At 44.7% G+C, this 18,085-nt stretch overlaps 1 protein-coding gene across 1 annotated transcript in view; it reads left to right on the forward strand.

Moving 5' to 3' along the window:
• KIF24 (kinesin family member 24) overlaps positions 1-17,436 on the forward strand; it is a 74,499-nt gene extending 57,063 nt beyond the window's left edge. Inside the window, exons 9-13 of the mRNA XM_057721450.1 lie at positions 749-820; positions 8,416-8,525; positions 12,468-14,684; positions 15,893-15,986; positions 16,541-17,436. Coding sequence (XP_057577433.1) covers positions 749-820; positions 8,416-8,525; positions 12,468-14,684; positions 15,893-15,986; positions 16,541-16,681 — 2,634 coding nt within the window. The 3' untranslated portion in view covers positions 16,682-17,436. The remainder of the gene's footprint in view (positions 1-748; positions 821-8,415; positions 8,526-12,467; positions 14,685-15,892; positions 15,987-16,540) is intronic.
• Positions 17,437-18,085: the final 649 nt, after the last annotated feature.

An 18,085-nucleotide genomic window follows, 5' to 3' on the forward strand; every position in this document is an offset into this window, starting at 1 on the left:
GCCATTTAGCTGAGATGCATGACTCAGAAATAGATCTCTCCTCCCTGATCTTGTCCCTGCAACCTCTGCTCTTTCTGATGGGTATGTTGCCCCTAGAGATCTACATATCCAGGTTTCTGTTGGCACTAGTGATGTCCAATGAGCACTTCTTTGAGGGGCTCTGCCCAGGAGCAAGTGACATGCCCTTGCCTTTGGGCCACAGTGCCTACTTTTTTTAAAATGAAGAGGTAGACCTAGGTGATTTCTCAGTTCCTTCCCAGCTCTGACTCTAGAATTTCTCCTGTCCCATTCAGACAACTTTTATTTGAATCTGCACTTGAATCATACCTATAGGTGTGCATGTGTGAGCAGGGAGGCAGGGGAGTAGCATAGGTGTTTTCTCTATGTGAGTGCATCTTGTAGTTGGGGAGAGTATGAGGAGAGAAAGGGAGCTGGCAAGCCAGAACTGCCACCATAGAAGTTGGACTCTAGGACCTATGAGAATGTCCCTGAGTTTGTCTGTTCTACACTATCAGGGCTATTCCTAGGATCATAGTATTTAAATTGCGGGGGCCCTTAACTAGGCACAGCTAGCACAGAATGATTCTTCCCAGTCTAGCTTGATTTTTCTTGTTGAGCAAGAAACTACCAGGGCATTTTGACTTCCTTTTGGAAATTGCGTGAATGTGGTTTATTTAAGAAAAATCTTATCTGTTATTCTCACTTTGCATGTGATATTTGATGTGTTTGTTATTCTACCACTTTGCAGCTGAAGGAATGTATCCGTGCATTGGATCAGGAACACACCCACACTCCCTTCAGGCAAAGCAAATTAACTCAGGTAAAGTTAAATATGAGCTTTGAGTTCTGATTTACTCATGTGTTCCTTCTTCTATTCATTTTATTCCTTCAACAAAGCATCCACTGCTAGTAAGGCAAGATGCTGCCTAGAGTAGGAGAGGGCAGAGGGAGAAGGGAGCGGAGAAGGAGAGGAGGGGGAGGAGTCACATTCCCTCCAACAGCTTTCCACTTCTTTCTTTCTTCCTTCCTTCCTTCCTTCCTTCCTTCCTTCCTTCCTTCCTTCCTTCCTTCCTTCCTTCCTTCCTTCCTTTCTTTCTTTCTTTCTTTCTTTCTTTCTTTTTTTTTTTTTTTCTGCTTTGGGGTCTTTGTTGCCATGCACGGACTTTCTCTAGTTGTGGTGAGCGGGGGCTACTCTTCATTGTGGTGCATGGGCTTCTCATTGTTGCAGAGAACAGGCTGTAGAGCACGCAGGCTTCAGTAGTTGTGGTGCACGGGCTTAGTTGCTCCTCGGCATGTGGAATCTTCCCAGACCAGGGATTGAACCTGTATCCCCTGCATCGGCAGTGGATTCTTAACCACTGCGCCACCAGGGAAGTCCTTTCCGCTTATTTCTGACGTAAAGAAACCTTGTTGATTCAGTGGAGTCTCTGAGCCTTTGAAGGAGATGGTAGTGTAGCTGTACTTGGCACTTTCTTAGTTGTAAGACTTAGATCAGTATTTAAGGACAAAAAATAATGGCTGCAGTTAAAATGGCTGCAGTTAAAATGGCTGAGATAGATTTTTGACATATCCTGACAGGAAAGATGACCAAGAGCTGCAGTTTAAAAATATGAAATGAGGGCTTTCCTGGTGGCACAGTGGTTAAGAGTCCACTTGCCAATGCAGGGGACACGTGTTCAATCCCTGGGCCAGTACAGTCCCACATGCCGCGGAGCAACTAAGCCTGTGCGCCACAACTACTGAGCCTGCGCTCTAGAGCCTGTGAGCCATAACTATTGAGCCCACGTGCTGCAACTGCTGAAGCCTGCATGCCTAGAGACCATGCTCTGCAACAAGAGAAGTAACTGCAATGAGAAACCCTAGCACCACAACAAAGAGTAGCCCCCACTTGCCACAACTAGAGAAAGCCTGTGCGCAGCAACAAAGACCCAACTCAGCCAAAAATAAATAAATAGACAAATAAACAAACAAATAAATAATAAAATAAATCTTTAAAAAATTATGAAATGAGAAAAAAATACTACACAGAAATTATGTATAATGAATATAATGAGTATCCTGTGTATACTTTTTTTTTTAACAGACAATAAACTGCAGAGAGTGTACAATTTGGTATATTTTTCTTATTAGTAATGTATATATGGCAATCCCAATCTCCCAGTTTATTCCCCCCCAACCCTCCCCACTTTCCCCACTTAGTGTCCATATGTTTGTTCTCTACATCTGTGTCTCTATTTCTGCCTTGCAAACCAGTTGATTTGTACCATTTTTCTATATTTCTCATATGTGTGTTAATATACGATATTTGTTTTTCTCTTTCTGACTCACTTCACTCTGTATGACAGTGTCTGAGTCCATCCATGTCTCTACAAATGTCCCAGTTTCATTACTTTTTACAGCTGAGTAATATTCCATTGTATATATGTACCACATCTTCTTTATCCATTCCTCTGTTGATGGACATTTAGGCTGCTTCCATGTCTTGGCTATTGTAAGAAGTGCTGCAGTGAACATTGGAGTGCATTTGTCTTTTTGAATTATGGTGTTCTCTGGGTATATGCCAAGCAGTGGGATTGCTGGGTCATATGGTAGTTCTGTTTTTAGTTTTGCAAGGAACCTCCATACTGTTCTCCATAGTGGCTGTATCAATTTACATTCCCACCAACAGTGCAAGAGCGTTCCCTTTTCTCCGCACCCTCTCCAGCATTTACTGTTTGTAGATTTTCTGATGATGCCCATTCTAACCGGTGTGAGGTGATACCTCATTGTAGTTTTGATTTGCATTTCTCTAATAATTAGTGATGTTGAACAGCTTCTCATGTGCCTCTTGGCCATCTGTATGTCTTTGGAGAAATGCCTATTTAGGTCTTCTGCCCATTTTTTGATTGGGTTGTTTTGTTTTGTTTTGTTTTGTTTTTTGGATATTGAGCTGGTTGAACTGTTTATATATTTTGGAGATTAATCCTTTGTCTGTTGATTCGTTTGCAAATATTTTCTCGCATTCTGAGGGTTGTCTTTTTGTCTTGCTTATAGTTTCCTTTGCTGTGGAGAAGCTTTTCAGTTTCATTAGGTCCCACTTATTTATTTTTGTTTTTATTTCCATTACTCTAGGGGGTGGATCAGAAAAGATCTCGCTGTTATTTACGTTGAAGAGTGTTCTTCCTATGTTTTCCTCTAGGAGTTGTATAGTGTCTGGCCTTACATTTAGGTCTTTTATCCATTTTCAATTTATTTTTGTGTATGGTGTTAGGGAATGTTCTAATCTTATTCTTTTACATGTAGCTGTCCAGTTTTCCCAGCACCACTTATTGAAGAGGCTGCCTTTTCTCCATTGTATATCCTTGCCTCCTTTGTCATAGATTAGTTGAACATAGTTTATCTCTGGGCTTTCTATCCTGTTCCATTGATCTATATTTCTGTTTTTGTGCCAGTACCATACTGTCTTGATCACTGTAGTCTTGTAGTATAGCTTGAAGTCATGAAGCCTGATTCCACCAACTCCATCTTTCCTTCTCAAGATTGCTTTGGCTATTCAGGGTCTTTTGCGTTTCCATACAAATCGTAAAATTTCTTGTTCTAGTTCTGTGAAAAATGCCATTGGTAATTTGATGGGGATTGCATTGAATCTGTAAATTGCTTTCGGTAATACAGTCATTTTCACAATGTTGATTCTTCCAGTCCAAGAACATGGTATGTCCCTCCATTTGTTTGTGTCATCTTTGATTTCCTTCCTTAGTGTCTTATAGTTTTCTGAGTACAGGTCTTTTACCTCCTTGGTTAGGTTTATTCCTAGGTATTTGATTCTTTTTGTTGCAATGGCAAATGGAATTGTTTCCTTAATTTCTCTTTCTGCTCTTTCATTGTTGGTGTATAGAAATGCAAGAGATTTCTCTGTGTTAATTTTGTATCCTGCAGCTTTACCAAATTCATTGATTAGCTCAAGTCGTTTTCTGGTTGCATCTTTAGGATTTTCTATGTATAGTATCATGTCATCTGCGAACAGTGACAGTTTTACTTCTTCTTTTCCAATTTGGATTCCTTTTATTTCTTTTTCTTCTCTGATTGCTGTGGCAAGGACTTCCAAAACTATGTTGAATAGTAGTGGCGAGAGTGGACATCCTTGTCTTGTTCCTGATCTTAGAGGGAATGCTTCCAGTTTTTCACCATTGAGAATGATGTTTGCTGTGGGTTTGTCATATATGGCCTTTATTATGTTGAGGTAGATTCCCTCTGTGCCCACCTTCTGGAGAGTTTTTATCATAAATGGGTGTTGAATTTTGTCAAAAGCTTTTTCTGCATCTATTGAGATGATCATGTGGTTTTTATCCTTCAGTTTGTTAATATGGTGTATCACATTGATTGATTTGAATATATTGAAGAATCCTTGCATTCCAGGGATAAACCCCACTTGATCATGGTGGATGATCCTTTTAATGTATTGTTGGATTCTGTTGGCTGGTATTTTGTTGAGGATTTTTGCATCTAAATTCATCAGTGATATTGGTCTGTAGTTTTCTTTTTTTGTAGTATCTTTGTCTGGTTTTGGTATCAGGGTGATGGTGGCTTCATAAAATGAGTTTGGGAGTGTTCCTTCCTCTGCAATGTTTTGGAAGAGTTTGAGAAGGATGGGTGTTAGCTCTTCTCTAAGTGTTTGATAAAATTCACCTGTGAATCCATCTGGTCCTGGACTTTTGTTTGTTGGGAGATTTTTAATCACAGTTTCAATTTCATTACTTGTGATTGGTCTGTTCATATTTTCTATTTCTTCCTGATTCAGTCTTGGAAGCTTATACCTTTCTAAGAATCTGCCCCTTTCATCCAGGTTGTCCATTTTATTGGCATATACTTGCTTGTAGTAGTCTCTTATGATGCTTTTTATCTCTGCAGTGTGTTTTGTAACTTCTCCTGTTTCATTTCTAATTTTATTGATTTGAGTCCTCTCCCTCTTTTTCTTGATGAGTCATGCTAGAGGTTTATAGATTTTATCTTAAAGAACCAGCTTTTAGTTTTATTGATTTTTGCTATTGTTTTCTTTGTTTCTATGTCATTTATTTCTGCCCTGATCTTTATGATTTCTGTCCGTCTACTAACTTTGGGTTTTGTTTGCTCTTCTTTCTCTAGTTTCCTTAGGTGTAAGTTTAGATTGTTTATTTGGGATTTTTCTTGTTTCTTGAGGTAGGATTGTATTGCTATAAATTTCCCTCTTAGAACTGCCTTTGCTGCATCCCGTAGGTTTTGGATTGTTGTGTTTTCATTGTCATTTGTCTCTAGGTATTTTTTGATTTCCTCTTTGATTTCTTCAGTGATCTCTTGGTTATTTAGTAGCATACTGTTTAGCCTCCATATGTTTGTGTTTTTTACAGTTTGTTTCCTGTAATTGATTTCTAATCTCATAGCATTGTGGTCGGAAAAGATGCTTGATACGATTTCAATTTTCTTGAATTTACCAAGGCTTGATTTATGTCCCAAGATGTGATCTATCCTGGAGAATGTTCCATGTGCACTTGAGAAGAACGTGTAATCTGCTGTTTTTGGATGTAATGTCCTGTAGATATCTATTAAGTCAAGCTGATTTATTGTGTCATTTAAAGCTTGTGTTTGCTTATTAATTTTCTGTGTGGATGATCTGTCCATTGGTGTAAGTGGGGTGTTAAAGTCCCCCACTATGATTGTGTTACTGTCAATTTCCTCTTTCATAGTTGTTAGCATTTGCCTTATGTATTGAGGTGCTCCTATATTGGGTGCATATATATTTATAATTGTTATCTCCTCTCCTTGGATGGATCCCTCGATCTTTATGTAGTGTCCTTTCTTGTCTCTTGTAACATTTTTTATTTTAAAGTCTATTTTATCTGATATGAGTATCGCTACTCCAGCTTTCTTTTGATTTCCATTTGCATGGAATATCTTTTTCCATCCCCTCACTTTCAGTCTGTATGTGTCCCTAGGTCTGAAGTGAGTCTCTTGGAGACAGCATATATACGGGTCTTGTTTTTGTATCCATTCAGCCAGTCTGCCTTTTGGTTGGGGCATTTAGTCCATTTACATTCAAGGTAATTATCGAGATGTATGTTCTTATTACCATTTTCTTAATTGTTTTGTGTTTGTTTTTGTAGGTCCTTTTCTTCTCTTATGTTTCCCGCTTAGAGAACTTCCTTTAGCATTTGTTGTAGGGCTGGTTTGGTGGTGCTGAATTCTCTTAGCTGTTGCTTGTCTGTAAAGCTTTTGATTTCTCCATTGAATCTGAATGAGACCCTTGCTGGGTAGAGTATTCTAGGTTGTAGGTTCTTCCCTTTCATCATTGTAAATATATCGTGCCCCCCCCACTTCTGGCTTGCAGAGTTTCTGCTGAGAAATCAGCTGTTAACCTTATGGGAGTTCCCTTGTATGTTATTTGTCGTTTTTCCCTTGTTGCTTTTAATAACTTTTCTCTGTCTTTAACTTTTGTCAGTTTGACAACTCTGTGTCTTGGTGTGTTGCTCCTTGGGTTTATCCTGCCTGGGACTCTCTGTGCTTCCTGGACTTGGGTAGCTATTTCCTTTCCCATGTTAGGGAAGTTTTCAACTATAATCTCTTCCAATATCTTCTCAGGTCCTTTCTCTCTCTCTTCTCCTTCTGAGACCCCTATAATGCAAATGCTGGTGTGTTTAACATTGTCCCAGAGGTCTCTTAGGCTGTCTTCAGTTCTTTTCATCCTTTATTCTTTTCCTCATCAGTGATTATCACCATTCTGTCTTCCAGGTCACTTATTCACCCTTCTGCCTCAGTTAATCTGATATTGGTTCCTTCTAGTGTATTTTTCATTTCAGTTATTGTGTTGCATATCTCTGTTTGTTTGTTCTTTAATTCTTCTAGGTCTTTGGTAAACTTTTCTTGCATCTTTTCTATCTTTGCATCCAGTCTTTTTTTCAAAGTCCTGTATCATCTTCACCATCATTATTCTGAATTCTTTTTCTGGAAGGGTGCCTATCTCCTCTTCATTTAGTTGTTTTTCTGGGGTTTTATCTTGTCCCTTCATCTGGTACAAAGTTCTCTGCCTTTTCATTGTCTCTATCTTTCTGTGGCTGTGGTTTTCAGTTCCACAGAGCGAAATACTGTTGATGCTCCTTGATACTGCTGTCTGTCCTCTTGTGGAGGAAGCTATCTAGGAGGCTCCTAGATGGGTGGGCAGAGCTCAGTAAGACTTATCCAGTTTGGTGGGTGGAGCTCAGTAAAACTTTAATCTGCTTGTCTTCCAATGGGTAGGGCTTTGTTCCCACCTTGTTGGTTTTTTGACCTGAGGCTACCCAGCACTGGAGCCCACAGGCTCTTTGGTGGGGCTAATGGCAGACTCTGGGAGGGCTCACGCCAATGAGCACTCCGCGGAACCCCTGCCGCCAGTGCCCCCATCTCCTTGGTGAGCCACAGCTGCCCCCCACCTCTGCAGGCAACCCTCCAACACCAGCAAGTAGGTCTGGTTCAGTCTCCTATGGGGTCACTGCTCCTTTCCCCTGGGTCTTGGTGAGCACACTATTTTTTGTGTGCCCAGAGTGGAGTCTCTGTTTCCCCCAGTCCTATGGAGGTCCTGCAATCAAATCCCGCTGGCTTTCAAAGTCTGATTCTCTGGGGATTCCTTCACCCGTTGCCAGACCCCCAGGTTGGGAAGCCTAGCGTGGGGCTCAGAACCCTCACTTTAGTGGGTGGACTTCTGTGGTATAACTGTTCTCCAGTTTGTGAGTCACCCACCCAGCATTTATGGGATTTGATTTTAATGCGATTGAGCCCCTCCTACCATCTCATTGTGGCTTCTCCTTTGTCTCTGGATGTTCGGTGTCTTTTTTGGTGAGTTCCAGTGTCTTTCTGTCGATGATTGTTCAGCAGTTAGTTGTAATTCAGGTGCTCTTGCAAGAGGGAGTGAGTGCACGTCCTCCTATTCTGCCATCTTGAACCGTCTCCCACTTGTTTTTTTTTTTTTTTGATCGATTGAGCAATTGTCTCTTTAGGATAAAGTCCTGGAAGTGTGATTGCCAAACCAACAGTGTGAACAATTTTACCAAATTTTTAGCATATTGCCAAACTGCCCTCCCAAAGGCATGTACCAGTTTATGCTACACAGTACATGGGCAGTGTAGCAGTATACAAGAGTGTCCTTTCCCTAGACCTTCACCAGAGTAGGGTAGTATGAATCTATCTTAATCTTATAGGTGCAAAATTTTTAGTTTTTTAAGATGGTTTGTTTGCATTTTTTTGATTAGTGGTCAAGTGAGTACTTTTTTTGTTTGTTTATTGATTTGTTTATTGGTATTTCTTCTTTTGTGAATTGCCTTTTTGTAGAAGGGGATGGGGGTGACTATGGCCCAGTATCCTGCACCCAGTAAGTAGTCAATGTGCCCTTGGTTAGTTGACATCCATTGATCTGTTTTCTGTTTCAAACAGGTTCTGAAGGACTCTTTCATTGGCAATGCCAAAACCTGCATGATCGCCAACATCTCACCAAGCCATGTGGCCACCGAACACACTCTGAATACTTTGCGCTATGCTGATCGGTGAGTCCCCTTCAGGTGGCAGGTTGTGTGTGTGTGTGTGTGTGTGTGTGTGTGTGTGTGTTAGAGAGAGAGAGATACACACACAAGGATCTGACCTTGAGCTCCACAAGCCTGTTCTTGGGGCAGTAATCCTACTGCCAGGGGAATGTGCAATTGGTCATTTGGAGAATGAGACCTAGTAGACCCTGCCATTTTACAAGTGTAAATGTGACAAGAGGAAGGTGACACGTTTCCTTGTTCAGGAGACAACTCTATCAGTGGCTTTTAAATGGCTAGTGGGAGATGAAATATTTCTCCAGAGTAGAAAGCTTAGTGAGAGGTTTTCTTCGTGCTAGCCTCAGCTCTAATTGTTAGGGATATAATACCTGTTACTTGTCAAAGCAGAAGTACTCAGAGCTATGTAGGTCCAGAAGAGACCAACCTTGTGTTACAGAAGGAGAAACTGAGGCCCAGAAAAGGGCAGGAACTGTAAAAGGGCTCATTGGGAGTTGATGGCAGAATTAGCACCTCTGACTGCCAGGTTGGGGCTCTAGTGACTTGGGAATCTTCCAGTGTCCCTCCCATTGCTTACCCTGGGCTCATGTGTCTCCTACATGTGTGAAGATGCTCTCATTACCATTCTTTCCTCTGGCGGCTTTGCTGCTTGGTCCTGTCTTACAGCACCTCCTCCTCAGTCTCCCAAGAAGCTGTCTCCAAAGTTAACAAACTATTTGAGTGGAACCTGGTTTTGGGTTTTTTTTTTTTTAATTACTGTTGAATTTTTAGCATCCATGGCATTTTATGAAACTCATTGGGAAGGAAAGATAAGTTATCATCTAAGTTTCCTCACGGGAACCTTATCTTTTTCTCCACTGTATCTCTCCTGCCCTGACAGTACTTGGTACCTAGTAGATATGTAATAAATATTTGTGAATGAAAAGAGGAGCTCCTCCTGGGTGCTAGGACTTGAGTGAGGTTCTTTGTGTACCTTATCTCATTTACAAAGTAGCTACCAGAGTGGACTCTGGAGTTAGACTGTCTGGGCCAGTACCCTGCCTCTGCCACTAGCTAGCTGAGTGGTCTTGGGCAAATTTTCAACTTCTCTGGGTCCCAGTTTCCTTAATGTGAAAAGGGATAATGATAGCACCTACCTCATGTAACAGTTATGTGGAATCAGTGATGTGATATGTTTGAAGGGCTTATTTAGCACTACACCTGGCACATAGTGAGCACTCATTATATGTTAACTTTAACAATAGTAATATTACAGGCATACTGTGGAGATATTGCAGGTTTAGTTCCAGACCACCATGATATATATTTTTTAATTAATTTATTTATTGGCTGCATTTGGGTCTTCATTGTTGCACATGGGCTTTCTCTAGTTGTGACGAGCAGGGGCTACTCTTTGTTGCAGTGCATGGGCTTCTCATTACAGTGGCTTCTCTTGTTGAGGAACATGGGCTTTAGGCACGTGGTCTTCAGTAGTTGTAGACTTCCCAGACCAGAGATCAAACCCGTGTCCCCTGCATTGGCAGGCGGGTTCTTAACCACTGCGCCACCAGGGAAGTCCCAGACCACCATGATAAATTGACGATCACAGTAAAGTCCCACAGAGTTTTTGGTTTCCCAGTGCATATAAAAGTGATATTTACACTATACTGTAGTCTGTCATGTGTGCAATATGTTTTAAAAAACAATGTACATACCTTAATTTAAAAATGCGCTTGGAAAAAATGGCGCCGATAGACTTGCTCCATGCAGGGTTGCCACAAATCTTCAATTTGTTTAAAAAAAAAATACAAGAAAACCCCCATACTATCCACAAAGCAAAGCACAATAAAATGAAGTATGCCTATAATAGGTCCCCCAAATAAGTTTCCTCAAGGAGGTTTCCTTATTGCATGGGTTCTTAATGCCAGTGCCCTAGCAATGCTAGAATACAGTGAAGACCGAGGTTAGATAGAAGACGTGAAGTGATCCAAAATTGTTCCCCCGAAACCAGTATGACTTCAAGATTTTCCCCCCATGTATCCATTACCCAGCTTCAACAACTATTAACCCTAAGTCAATCTTGTTTCATAACCCCATTCACTCCCCAAATCATAGACATATCAAATGCTTGAAGTAAGAGCATCATTAAGGAGCAGAGAACAAGACATTCCTCTCAGTGCCTTAGTAAAGGAAGATGAAAGTAACCCTTTCTCAGAGGGAATGTATTGAGTACAATTTAGAAATTATTTGAATAATTTTGGTTAAAAAATAGGAAAAGTAAAATAGAAATAATCTCTTCCATTCAAAGCAGTCTGACAAATTATTGAAAATATATGTGCTTAAATTAACTGTTGGTAACAATCGACACACACTCAGGATGAGGATGGTTTTGTTTACTTAAAATTTTCCTCTGATTTAAAATTTTCATCGCTCCACATACTAAGAAGAGTGTTGTTAAACACTCCAAAAATAAAGTTCCAACTGGACCCCTAACAGGTGTATCAGAAGAGAGCTCAGTAACAGGAGTGATTTTGGTAAAAGGTAGAGTACACTGGAAGCATGTAGCATCAATGAACTAATTATCTGTAATATTTCTTCTGGCACCCTCAGGTTTCTAGAATTATTTATTATGACTCATAGGAGGAAATTTTGATGTTTCTCTTTTAACAAAACTAAAATAGCTCAGATTTTTATAACAGGAAGTAATTTGGAACCACCTAGACTAGCTGTGGCACCTCTCAACCCATTCCGTGTATGTATACCCTACTGCAGTACCTCAGCAAAGGCCCAAGGACGCAATTCATGTGTCTTTAGTCACATCCTGTGTCTCTTTGCTTACTGTGTTATCTGCTTGCCTTGCCTCTCAGGCCTAAAAGGAAGATTTAAGTCAAGTCTCAGTGTCAGGTTTACTATCTTGGTTTTCAGAAATGGCCAGAGGCGTCATTTGGCTAGTACTGAGTGGATTAAAATCAAAACAATGGAAAAGACATTGTCTGGTAGCTCCCAGGCAGAAGTACTGCTCCCTCCTAGGGAATTTCAACACAGAATCTACGAACAAACCACTGGAGAGGCACATTTTACTTGGTGTCTACTTGTAAACCCAAAATCTTACACTGTTTTTATTTTGTTTTAGATAATCACAGGGTGAGAGACTCTGATCTTGGCAACTGAATGCTAGCAGAGGCTTAATTCTTGATTTTTGCATCTTCTCTAAAAGTGCCTTGTAGATCTAGGGTGTGATTTTGCCTCCTAAGGGATATTTGGCAATGTCTGGAGACAATTTTGATTGTTGTGACTGGGAAGAAATGCTGCTGGGATAGTGGGTAGAAGCCAGGGAAGTTGCTAAACACTCCACAGTGCACAGGACAGCTCCCCACAGCAAAGAATTATCTGACCCCAAACGCCACTAGTGCTAAGGTTGAGAAACGCTGGGAACAGACAAGACAGGTCATTTTTCCCTTAATGGAATGAGCACAAGCCTGCTTATTTCCAGGGGGCTTTTGCTTCTTGAAGTGCCTAGCAGGTTTGAGGGAACTCATTTTCTCAGAGAAGCCTGAAAGGAGGTGGTTTGCAGGAAAAGAAGGCTCCAATTATGGAATAGTGGGTAAGCAGTAGACATTAGGTTCCTAAGTTGGCCGATCTTCAGGAAGCATGGTGTGGGCCCTACATAGACATAGCTCTGAAACTACCTCCTCTGGCCTGACCCTCACATGGGACTGTGGTATTACAGAAACTCTCCTGATCATGGACTATTGGGTGTATGCTAATATCCTCAGAGAAGACACTGGTTTTCTTTGTTCAGGTAAAGAGAGGTATCTCATCCCATTTCCTCTTATTCTCTCCCAGATAAAAAAATAATTCCCAGTCCTTGTAATACTTTTCTTTGGTTTTTGTCTTCCCTGAAAGCTATAGGAAAAGATTTACAGAACATGCAAGAATGCACATTTAACATAAAATGGTCGTTTACAGGGTCAAAGAACTAAAGAAAGGCATTAAATGTTGCACTTCAGCTAGCAGTCGAAATCGAACACCTGGAAACTCCTCTCCGAAACGAATTCAGAGCTCTCCTGTGGCCCTGCCAGGGGACAAGTGTTCTCCCAAAAAAGTCAAGCTGGGGCTTCAGCAGTTGCTCACAGTGGCACCTGGCTCCACAAGAGGGGAGGCCCATCCTCTGGCCAGTCACACAGCCAATATCCCTTTTGCTTCTGTACCTATGGTTCCTGGTAAAAGGGGTGGCTCTGGTGGGAGTCCTCCCCAAGAGTGGGTCATTCAGACTAACTCTAACAAAGGAACCATGCCGTCTGGACATTTAGCCAAAAAACAGGTGGAAAAATCAGCTGCGTTATGCTCTGAGAAAAATCTAATTGGCAACAAAACTGCCCTCGGCTGGGGAAGCGGGGCCCCTGACCCAGGAGAAGAACCGGTCCGCGTTAAGCTGCCCTCCCGGTGCAAGAAAGTGCAGACTGTGCAGCCAGTGCAAAAGCAGCTTGTGTCAAGAGCTGAACTCTCCTTTGGCAATGTCCACCACTTAGTAGCATACAGTCAGGGCAGCAAGGGTGGCACACCCACCAGGACTGCCCCTGAAGCTTGGACAAACATCCCTCCACATCAGAAGGAGAGGGAGGAACATTTGCGCTTTTATCACCAGCAGTTCCAGCAGCCACCTCTCCTCCAACAGAAGTTGAAGTACCAACCACTGGAAAGGTTTTTATGCCAATCTCGGCCCCCAGAGGGGGAGCTCCAGAACGACACCCCTCCTCCCTTCCACCCTTGTTCTGAGAGCCACGGTGGAGCCCAAGCTGAGGACCTTGATGACAGCGATTTCAGTGAAGATTCTTTTTCACACGTCCCCTGTCAGAGGACCACAAAGCAGGGAAACACCCTGGAGAACAGTGAAGGCTCGTTCTTCCTTCATCAGAGGGAGCAAGGTCCTGAGGAGAAGATAGCTGAAAAGCGGCAGAGTCTGTTTTTTAGCCCCAGGACAGATGGCGAAGAGAAGGGTCTAACTGGAAGCTGGATGTACTCCAGGGACCCCAAAAGCCACAGGATAACACTTGATCACGGCCACAGCCCAAGTCAGGTGCCCGTGGACTGGAGCAGAGAGATGGACTCCACCTCCTCAGGGCCTCCTCCTGGAGAAAACCTGGCAGAGAAGCCTTACTGCTCACAGGTAGACTTTGTATATAACCGGAAAAGAGGTGGCAGCCCAACCTTTGACCTCAGACAGGACGCCTTCAGAAGTGAGTTTCCTGGGCGCCTTTCTCCATCCCTGGAGGAAGATGGTTTCACTTTCTCACTACCCCACATCACAGTTCCTAGATCCCCAGACCAAAGAGACACAGTGAGTATACCTCTGAGAGAAGTCAGGGAAGATAGCCCAACTCTGGCCACCAGAACAATGAAAAACAGTAACCCTTTCCAAGGAGAAGACTCTAGAAGGGAATTAGGCACACGCTCTGAGTATGCTTCTGGACTGATGGCTCCCCTAACCGTGTCCCTTCTGGAGAGCCCAGACGATGAGGGCTCTGCTCCTTTGGAGCAGCCAGCCCAGGGTGGAGCTGTGCACAGTCTAGTGGCAGCAGACACAGGGGAGCCAGCTGTGGGCCACACAGTGTCATCTGGTGATCAAGAGGCAGTCCTGCCAATGTCTTCGGCAACTGAGCACCTGTGGCTCTCATCGTCTCCCCCCGACAATAAGCCTGGGAGTGATCTTCCAGCTCTGTCCCCATCACCCATCGGTCAGCACTCACCTGACAAGCTGCCCAACAGGGAGGCTGACCTGGGGGAGGCCTGCCAGAGCAGCAAGACTGCACTCTTCTCCCAAGGGCACTATGATGCCGAGGCTGAGACAGAGCTGGGTGGCACCCAGGGTTTCCCGGGAAAGCCCTTCCTCACCATACATACTGCGGGACCCCACTCTGGGCCTACACTCACCCCTCGAACAGCAAGTAGTGATGTGGCTGACCAGCCCTTGGCCCAGGAGAGAAAGCACCCGGCAGGGCTCGGCTGGCAGGAGCTGGGTTTGTCCACAGACCCCATCAAGCTGCATTGCTACAATGAGGACATCGTGTGGCTCAAACGCAGGCCAGTCCCAAGGTACTTAGCAAGGCCAGGCTCTCCCCTGGTGCCCAGCTGCTCTCCCAAGACTGCCAGGACACTCCATCAGCCTGCCCTGGGGCACGCACAGTAAGTTGGACTTTCCTACCTAGACTTGAGCCCTTTAGAACCCCTACTGCCACTCCGGCTTAATGTTTTGTCCTGGGAATGGCTGTGGTTGGCTCAGAGAAAGGCTTTTTGTCCACCTTTTCAAGGGAGCCTGCCTAGATGCATCTGACATGAGTGCAGGAATGAAACATGTTGGAGCAGGCCTGCCAGGGTGGGTGGACCCTCAGCCTGGGAAAGCAGAGATATGAGTGAGAGAAGGGAAGATCTGACCCCGTAAGCAAGCCTGAGACCTGTGGTGAGATCAGAATCCTCCTCTTCTTCACTCTGTTGAGTCTTTGTTCCTGGAAGTGCTGCCTGGGGACACAGCGGTAGCAGCCTTGTGCCCCCACAGCCAAGATGGCGAAGGTAAAAAACAGGCTGGTGATTTGTGCTGCTTTTCCCAGAGGAGGCTGTGGATGATGCAGCAGAATGAGACAGCCTTTGAGAATGTGAAAGAAAGGACGGGGAGAGGTCTAGCAGCATCAGAGGCCCAGGGGCAGGAGGGCAGGGCGGGCCTGTGGGAACAGATACTTCCTCTGTGAGGCTGCAGCCGTGTGCTAGGGCTCCTGATACCTGGGCCAGCTGGCTGCCAGCTGCTCGCTGGGGCTCAGGCCTGGGCCTTGGGCAAAGAGAAGGGCGTGCAGGGACGTACAGGTGAGGAGCCCACCTCTACCAGGTGGACAATCGTGCTGTTTCCGTGGTCTCTGTCCATCCGTGGAGTCTGACAGAAGGCAGATCCTCCAGCTTCTAGCTCAAACCCCCTTGCTTTGGTCCCTGAACTCCCCATAGAAAGTAGAAATGACAGCAGGCTGGGCAGCAGGCTTTACCTTATGCCAAGCGTGCCAGCTGCAGTGGCACAGCCTTGAGCTTTCTTGCAGGGAAGCTGTGGGAAGCTCCTGTGGAAAAGAGAAACAGCATCTAGCCCTGTCCCTCAGTGTACCTGGGGAGGCAGGGGGCAGCTCCAGAAGCCCCTGTCTCTTCCCAGAATCTCATTGCTACTCCCTAGTCCCTTGACAAGGCCTGAAAAGAACAGGTGAGGGGGCAGGAGGTGGTGGTGAGCTGGTTCTGGTCAAAACCTCGACCTCTTTGAGCAGAAGCAGCTCCTGGCCTTGAAATGAAGCTCAGTTCCAGAAAGCTTCCCAGGAGAGATGGGAGACCCAGAGGATCACAGCATCCCCTCTGGTTCCCAGGCAGGTGGTCATCCAAGCACACCAGGAACAGCTGGATGAAATGGCCGAGCTGGGCTTCAAGGAGGAGACGCTGATGAGCCAGCTGGCTCCTAATGTAAGTGGTCTTGGGTGGACCCTCAGGGGCTGTTGGGAATTAGCCTGCAGCTAGTTTGATAGTCATCCTTGTTTGCTATAGTTGTGTGTGCATAAAGGGTCTGCTGTCACACTCAGCAGACCTTGAGGTCTGCTGTTGAGGCCTTGGGCCTGCTCTTGCCTCTCCTCTGAATTGGCTTGAGGGGGTGCAAGGACAGGTGGGAGATGGTGCTACACTCCCATTCCCCAGGCTAAAATGTTTCCAGCCTCTATCCTTTACCATTTTACATTCCTAGTGGCTTGTTGGGGTGGGGCCCCTCCCTGTGATGGTAACAGTGACTTGCCTTATGCATACCAGAGGTACCTCTACAAAACCACCCTTCTGCCCTGCAAAGTACCTCTCTACGTAGAGAAGTGGGTCCCATCCTGTGCCATGGTGACGATCTTGTCGGTTTTCCAGCTGGAGGAAGGGCCTGGGCTCTGAAATCTTCCTCCAAGAGCAGGGACTAGAAAAGCAGATCTGGCAGAGGGCCAGCAACAGCAAAAGCTCCATTTGTCCTTTGTTTCCTTTCTCAGGATTTTGAAGATTTTGTGACCCAGTTAGATGAAATCATGGCTCTGAAGTCCAAGTGCATCCAGAGTCTGAGAAGCCAGCTGCAGCTATACCTGGCCTGCCACAGGCCGGCTGCGGTCCCTGAGAGGACAGCAGTGTCTTAGAACAAGATCCAGTTTGGAGTGGCTGGGCTCTCAAGAGCTGGAGGGGGCCTCTGCCAGCTCCCCCTGCAGATATTAGAATCCACGCCCTGATCTCGCCCATTCTGGCCTCTCCTTAGCCACACATGGCCTTGGCTGTCCCAGCTCCTCCCTCAGGGCCAAGCATCTGTCCCTCAATTCTAAGCCCAGGGGCATCTGTAAGGAAAGATAGATTGGCCTGAAAAACTTAATAGGCCCCTCCCTTTTCTTTGGGGCTGGAGGAGGATTTGCCTTACTGACCCCTTGTCTGTGGAAACACAGTTGGGTCTAATAACCCTGCAGATGTTTCTAAATTTGGGGATCAGAGGTTGGGGGGATGGTCAGTGTTAACCTAGAGGTTGGAGGTCACAAGCTAGGGAAGATAACATGCTGAGCCCAAAGGTCTTATCAGCTGGATTCTGTGCTTTTCTCCAGGACTTGGTCAAAAACTAAATCATTGGTGCTAGTTGAAGCAGGGGCAGGGTGAGCTCTGCCCCATCAGCCTTGGAGATTGATTTGGGGCTTTAGGTTAGCTTTTGAAAATGTAAAATGAATAAACCTTGACTTGATGTCTTTAACAGCAGCAGATGTGGGACAGGCTTTATGCTTCCAGTTCCCCTCCCTCCCTGCAATCCAGTATTTAGACAGAAGAGGGTGCTCGCATCCCCCTGCATTATTCTTTTCCATTCTCTACCTTTTGCTGGGACCATCCACCTGCATCATGTTCCTGGCTCCTGTCTGTGAATCCTCACCTATCACACTCCCTCACGGAATAGATGAAGTGCTGGAATATCTCAGGCAAGTCCATTTCCTAGCCTCACCCTCATCCAGGATTACCCTGGCCATCTACTCCCCCCTCAATGGCCTGTGTTCAGTGTCTTGGCATTGAATGCTCTGGTCAATAGTCTGAAACTCTAAAGCAGTTTTACACACATACATGCACACCTTCATGTGAGTTCTGTTTGCTGTGTATCTTTTTAGCAGAAAGAAGCCTAAGAAATACCAAGTGGCCTCCAAGTGGCCTATCACTTAACCAAGGCCACCCTGGATCAAGCTGACATTCATATACCAAAGCTCTTGGCCCTTGATACCCTTTTGGTATGAAACTTTGAGTTCCTACAGGTAAAGGATAACTTTTACAGGTTTTAAAAGAAGGGTTTAGGGAATTCCCTGGTGGTGCAGTGGTTAAGAATCTGCCTGCCAATGCAGGGACACAGGTTTGGGCCCTGCTCCAGGAAGATCCCACATGCTGCAGAGCAACTAAGCCCATGCGCCACAACTACTGAAGCCTGAGTGCCTAGAGCCCATGCTCTGCAACAAGAGAAGTCACCGCAATGAGAAGCCCATGCACCACAATGAAGAGTAGCCCCCACTTGCTGCAACTACAGA

The sequence above is a fragment of the Hippopotamus amphibius genome, chromosome 2 (assembly GCF_030028045.1).
Source record: "Hippopotamus amphibius kiboko isolate mHipAmp2 chromosome 2, mHipAmp2.hap2, whole genome shotgun sequence".
NCBI lineage: Eukaryota > Metazoa > Chordata > Mammalia > Artiodactyla > Hippopotamidae > Hippopotamus > Hippopotamus amphibius.